The sequence below is a fragment of the Melospiza georgiana genome, chromosome 4, assembly GCF_028018845.1.
Source record: "Melospiza georgiana isolate bMelGeo1 chromosome 4, bMelGeo1.pri, whole genome shotgun sequence".
Classification (NCBI taxonomy): domain Eukaryota; kingdom Metazoa; phylum Chordata; class Aves; order Passeriformes; family Passerellidae; genus Melospiza; species Melospiza georgiana.
In genome coordinates, this window is record NC_080433.1 from 16,374,065 (window position 1) to 16,380,394 (window position 6,330).

Sequence of the window (6,330 nt, forward strand, 5' to 3'; positions counted from 1 at the left end):
TCTTCACACACAGTCATTGTCCATCTAAGATGCAATGCTGCTCTTTCCATTTCTAATCCAGTGCTCTCCAGCTCCTTGTGAAAAGCCAGAATATGAGGGTTTGCTGTTGTATGTTTTCCTTGTCAATCCATCCCTGCCCCTGGAAGGATTTCTTTCCAACTGCTGTGCAATAGCTCCCTCTCCTCTATCATCTGCCCTGTTTCAAGTTACAATCTTTTAGGATGGCAGGGGCCTCTCAAAACTTGTTTTTCACTGTGAGTAGAACAATGTGGTCTTTTGTCCTCCTTGGGGCACACCAGGATGCTGTGATGATAGCCCAGGGAACATCTGTGTGATAGGAACTTGTTTGTGAATGCAGCAACCCAAGGTGTTCTGTAAAGGGAAAAGAAAATAGATTTCTAGCCCTGAGTCTTGGAATACAGGGGGTGAGTTGCAGGTTGTGAATGCTGACAGAGAGGCTTTGGGCCTGGGCAAGTTGAAGGGAACCCACCAGGGCTCCTTTAGGACTGTGAGAAATAAATAAGGCAAACAATGTCCTTGGAAGGGAACTGTTCTCAGTGTCTGCTCCACCTTCCTTTGGGAGAGGAGCAGTGCTGAGACCAGGAAACAAACAGCTCCATCCCAGACCAGGTTAATCAGCTGTTCCCTTGACTGGACTAGCCAGACTGAGAAAATGGAGAGGACGCTCCATGGGAAAGAGATCGCTCTCTGTTTAAAGTGCACACTCATGAAGTTAAGATTCCTTTTTCTCCATGGCATTTCTGTTCCTGTTGGGGCTGTTTCCACCATTAAGCCTAATTACTTAGCTTTTTATGTGCTATCCATTTCTTTTCATCATTTTAAAAACTTCAGTTGCCATAACAACATAATGCAATCAGTGAAACATAACAGCTATTTTCTGTAGTCAAGGTCTGTGCACTGTCAAGGATGTGAGCCATTTAAGCAAATCTTCACCATCCCCCTTCCTCCCTCCTCTTTCTCACTCTCTCTTTTTCTCCCTAAACAAGCTCATAACAGGAAGGAGAAACCATGAGGAATAATTAGATACAATAACCTGAGCAAATCCCAATTGTACTCATGCAGTCTAGTCTAATGAACTTCCAGCACTAATCTTGGAAGTGTGGATGTGCCTTTTTAATCACTTTTTTGATGTCATAGATAGATTAGTTGCAGCAGGACCTTGATAATCTACACTAGAGTCAGGAGACCAGAGGCTGTTCAGAGAATGGAAGAAAATCAAAAGCATTGCATACTTTGTTCATTTCTTTCTCATTTGTTCCTCATTTTCAAATGCTTATTGAGAATGTGTCCATTGTACCATCTTAGTAAATAGAATGGTGTGTGTTTTGTAGATTCATGGAATTTAAGCATGAAAAGTCATAGCATCTATTATTAAATCATCGCTGAAAGGCTGGGAGAAACCGCCACGTTTTTGTGTGGGTGGTGAGACTTGCAACAAAGCATAGTATAACTGCTGGGCTTCTATGCCACACATACATAAAAAGCAGTCTGAAAATAAATCTGGCAGTCTGGTTCAGTGCTATTCTAAGCAGTGTGAATATAAGATCTATCCACAACACCTTACTCACTCCTTGACCTCCATGAAGGCTTTCCTGGAATAGTAACGAGGGAGTTTTGAAGCCCAGGATTTGGCTTAAGCAGCCTCTCTCTGGCAGAGGACTGAAGGCTGTGCTTTGTCCTTAGGGAGCTCATCTGCCACAGGCAGAGCCTTCTAATGGGGTCGAATTGATCACTGCCTGTTCACTCTTTCCACTTGTCTGCTTGTGTTGCAGCACCTTGTCCAAGCAGAGGAAGAATGTCATCAGCTGTGTCACCGTGCATGACTCCCCCTACTCCGACTCCTCCAGCAACAACAGCCCTTACGCCGTGCAGCACCGCACAGGGCAGAACAATGGGAACAGCTACGACACCAAAGGGGTTCCAGAGACTCACTGCAGTGGGAACCCCCGAACCATCATCGTGCCACCACTGAAAACCCAGGCCAGTGAGGTGTTGGTAGAGTGCGATAGCCTGGCACCAGGTAAATTGCACCTCTTCCGTCAAGAAAATTAGTAAGAAATAAATGATTTATCTTGGAAGAATCTCATTGTTCAGTTTCATTTTGTTTGTTTGGTTGGTTTGTTTTCCAAAGAAACGGTGCTCCTGCACTTCTCTCAAGTGACACATCTGTTCTTGGTAGCCATGTTTCATTACTTGTGTGCCCTGGTTCATTCAGGAGTCGTGGGTCAAGTGTTGGTCCCAGTTAGTTCTGTGCAAACCCGAGAACAGAGCACAGCCTTTAGCTCAACATTTGACGTGAAAGTCACCCAAATGCAAGTGTGAACCTTTGCTGCCTTGCTTTCCGTAGGCTTTCATTAAAATGGGTAGGAGATTGAAAACATGCGAATTTCATCTGAATTTGTTGATGTTTCTGGGAAGAACGTTTCCCCAGGATCATCACTGTGGACTGATGAAGTTTGCTCATCTAGAACCTCTGCAATGCTAGATAATGTGATGTGTTGAAAAGGGCTTTATGGTGGAAGTCTGGCTCAAAGCTGTTGGCTTTGAGCTACCTGGCAGTCCTTGCTTTGGATGCACTGCTGGTGAACACAAAGGCTCGAGGGGCGAGCTCCCCACCAGCTCCTTCTCCCTTCCCACTCACCTGACGTTAGGCAAGCCAGGGCTTTTTTAAGCTGTGCACACCATACGTTCCTTCCTCTCCTTGGGATTTGTACCTGCGTTGTACAGTTCTGCTGGCAGAACATTGTCTCATGGTTCTGAAGGATCTATAAAGCCTGCTCCAGACCTGCTTTGGGTCCAGTAAATCAGGTTTGTTTGTCTGCCTCTAGGATAACAGGCCTGTTGTGTATATCAAGCCCTACTAAGGTATTCTGTTAATTGAGAGAAACAGTTTTCTTAACCTGCTTCTGTTGTATGTCTCCTCCCAAAAGCCACTCTGAAGGAGACTCAGTGAGGAAAAGGTAGGGTGAGCAATTAATGTCATGTAAGCTACAAATGTGTTTCCTTTCCTGGCACAGTCACCACCAGTCACCACTCATCCTCCTACAAGTCCAAGTCCTCCAGCACCGTGACCTCCACCAGCGGTCACTCTTCAGGGAGCTCGTCTGGAGCCGTTGCCTATAGGCAGCAGCGACCAGGAGCACATTTCCAGCAGCAGCAGCCTCTAAATCTAAGTCAGGTAAGTCAACCAAGACTGATTTTGGTGGTGCATCATCCAGCTCTTACCTACCACTCCTCCATCGTGGGCTGTCCTGGTCCAGTCTAGTGACAGTTGGACCCCGTGTTGAGTTTTATCAACTTGTTTCTGCTTGACTGCAGACCTTGATCTTTCAGCTCAGGCAGCAGAGGTAGTGCAGATCACACCCCTGAGTGGGCTGGGGGTTTTCTTCCTGTGTGTTCTGAAGCCTGATGGTCTAAAGGAGTGAGGGGAATAACATGAGAGGGGAAATGCAGTGGCTCAGCCACAAAGGAGTGGAGCAGGAGCATGTAGGAAGGACTGAATTTTCCTTAGCTGTAAGTAACTGTGGGGAGAATACGTTCCAAGTGAAGAGAGTGCACAAGCCTGGCTGTGGGACTGGGAGAGAAGTCCCCATCAAGTGGGACAAGGCAAACCAGAGCCCCTATGTATTTGGGTGACCTCATGTAGTGAGTTTGATCCATCCTGTGATAAAGCTGGGCTGAGATCTGGACAAATCCCATTTCTTGGCAGCATGCAGTTCTTGGGACGTTTCCCAGTCTGTGATCAGAACTCTCAGGGAGCTTCCCAGGAGCTGCAGGAAATCATGCCCTTTTCACATCCTGCACCTGGGGCCTTTCTCTTCCCTGAGGTGAGCTGAGAAGAGTAGGGAAGTTACAGCTCAGCTACCAGTGTTTCAAGAGGAGAAAGTCTGGAGAGCTCAGAGGATGGTGCTGGTAGGCATCCAGAGCTGGATATTAGCAGAACTGTTTTTAAAAAGAAAAATAACTTGGTGGAGAAGAATGTCTGTTCTCCTTCAATATGCAGAGGAAATTTATAAATGTGAACAAATTTTAAGTAAAAGTGTGTGGAAGTGGAGGAAGTGGGCAAGATGCTCTTTGCAGGAGTTGGGGAGGAGTGTGGCTACCATATTCCCACAGTAATGGCACAGAGAGTACTTACAAAATGGATGAAAAGGTTTGGGAGAATAGAAGGAAATAGCATGGAGCATTTTCCTTCTTGTCTTCTAATTCCTGCTTTATTGGTAATTTAATACTCTGACTTCAAATGACTGGGAAAACTCCCTAAATTTTTGTGCAATGCATGAAGACAACTTTAAAAATCCCTGGAAAAAAAAAAGTACATTGGTCCCTTCCCACTGCTACAAGTTTCCTGTGCTCAAGTAATTTTAGCTAAGAACAATGAGGGCACCAGGCACCTGCAGGATCTAATCAAGCTGAGAGTTTTCTCCTTAAAAAATAATGTGGTTATTTTTACTAACCAAGGAAATCATTAACTGCAAATACCCAAACTGAACAAAAATAAATTGCTTGTTCCGGGCATAGTTAGGCACTCTCATTCCCCTGAGCTATCTGTAGACCACAATTTGTCATCAGAGAGTTCACCGGCAAAAAACACTTGTTGCCTGAGCAACTGGACTTGAGGAAGATGTACTTGGGAGCTGGGTGTCCAAGGCTGTGTCTTTTGGTAGCTGTGTCAGCAGGTTGTAGCTCAAACTGGGGGACTTGCTTACGTTCTGGGGGTCGTTTTGGTCAATGTATGAAACTACAGAGTTTCATACCCTGTCAATGTATGAAACTATAGGGCTTTCATGGGCTTGTGAGGGACCCACTGCTGTCACTCGTTTTCAAGGGAAGATTGGCGATGCTGAGGGTGTCAGGAGGATCTCAGGAGACTTTTCTGCGGTTGTCCTGGTGTTGCAGGGAGGCTCCCAGACCCTTCTGAGGAGGCAAAGAGCCATCTCCTGTCTTGTAACCACCTCTCACTGTTGCTGTCTTTATCCAGGGCCAGCAGCACATCTCGACTGACCGCGCAGGGAGTCACCGGCGACAGCAAGCCTACATCACTCCAACGATAGCTCAGGCCCCGTACTCCTTCCCGCACAATAGCCCCAGCCACGGCACGGTCCATCCCCACCTGGCCGCCGCCGCCCACCTGCCCACGCAGCCCCACCTGTACACATACACCGCCCCCGCCGCCCTGGGCTCCACGGGCACCGTCGCGCACCTGGTGGCGTCGCAGGGCTCGGCGCGGCACGCGGTGCAGCACACCACCTACCCCGCCAGCATCGTGCACCAGGTCCCCGTCAGCATGGGCCCGCGCGTCCTGCCCTCGCCCACCATCCACCCCAGCCAGTACCAGGCTCAGTTTGCCCATCAGACCTATATCAGTGCTTCTCCAGCCTCCACAGTCTACACTGGATACCCACTGAGCCCCACCAAGGTCAACCAGTACCCTTACATCTAAACACTGGAATAAAGAGCGAGAGAGACGCGCCCGGCCCGGGGGGAGTGAGGCAGCCGCGTTGAAGAACGTGACAAACTAACAATGCAATGGGAGGCTCGCGTGAAACTTGAACGAAGGAGACTTTAGGAAGAAAAGAAAAAGAGGAAAGAAGGGGGAAAAAACCAATTCTACAGTTTTTATTTAAAAAAAAAAAAAGAAAAGAAAATGGAAAAAAAGAACAGAAAAAAAATAAATCACAAAAAAAAAAAAAAAAAAAAAAAAACCATTCTGCACCAAACTAGAGAGAAAGAGAGAAGGAGAAGGACCCTCCAGTGGGTCCTGTCTTTTGAAGGACTTCACCAATAGACTTTTAAAGGTTATTTTCATCCAATAGTGAGCTACATTTAGAAATTTGTTGTCCAGATCACCTAAAATGAAATCCATTAGGTTTTTAATCCTCTAGGTATATGGATTAGGGATTTATCCAGCATTTCAAAGGATTTATACAGCAGTTTTTATATCCAAGAGTATACATAGGTTTGGGGGAATTTTTAACAGAAAAAGAAAGTGGGTAAGGGAGGTGGAGGGTGGAGGACAAAACGTTGTCCCAGTGCTCTAAATTTGGGCCTAACACTGCTACACTTAAACACACTTGGGCAAAACAGGCCATGCAGCACTGGTTGAGAGCAGAAGCAATGGGGATGTTTCTCCCTCTTCTTGAACACACTGGATAAATCCCTGAGAAATGCTATTCCTAAACAAAATCTCTAATAATGTATATTGGATTTCAGTTGCTTTTTTTTTTAGGGTTTTGTTTTGTTTTTTTGGAAGTGTTCCTTTTCAATCCCTAGCCATTTTAGTATAGGAGGAGACATTTTAGCTGCCCC

At 46.3% G+C, this 6,330-nt stretch overlaps 1 protein-coding gene across 2 annotated transcripts in view; it reads left to right on the forward strand.

The window, feature by feature from the left end:
* HIPK2 (homeodomain interacting protein kinase 2) overlaps window positions 1-5,720 on the forward strand; it is a 126,911-nt gene extending 121,191 nt beyond the window's left edge. For both annotated transcript variants that reach the window (XM_058022055.1, XM_058022056.1), the window contains exons 13-15: window positions 1,794-2,041; window positions 3,039-3,199; window positions 5,003-5,720. In XM_058022055.1, the coding sequence (XP_057878038.1) occupies window positions 1,794-2,041; window positions 3,039-3,199; window positions 5,003-5,464 (871 nt within the window). In that variant the 3' untranslated portion in view covers window positions 5,465-5,720. The remainder of the gene's footprint in view (window positions 1-1,793; window positions 2,042-3,038; window positions 3,200-5,002) is intronic.
* The last annotated feature ends 610 nt before the right edge of the window (window positions 5,721-6,330 follow it).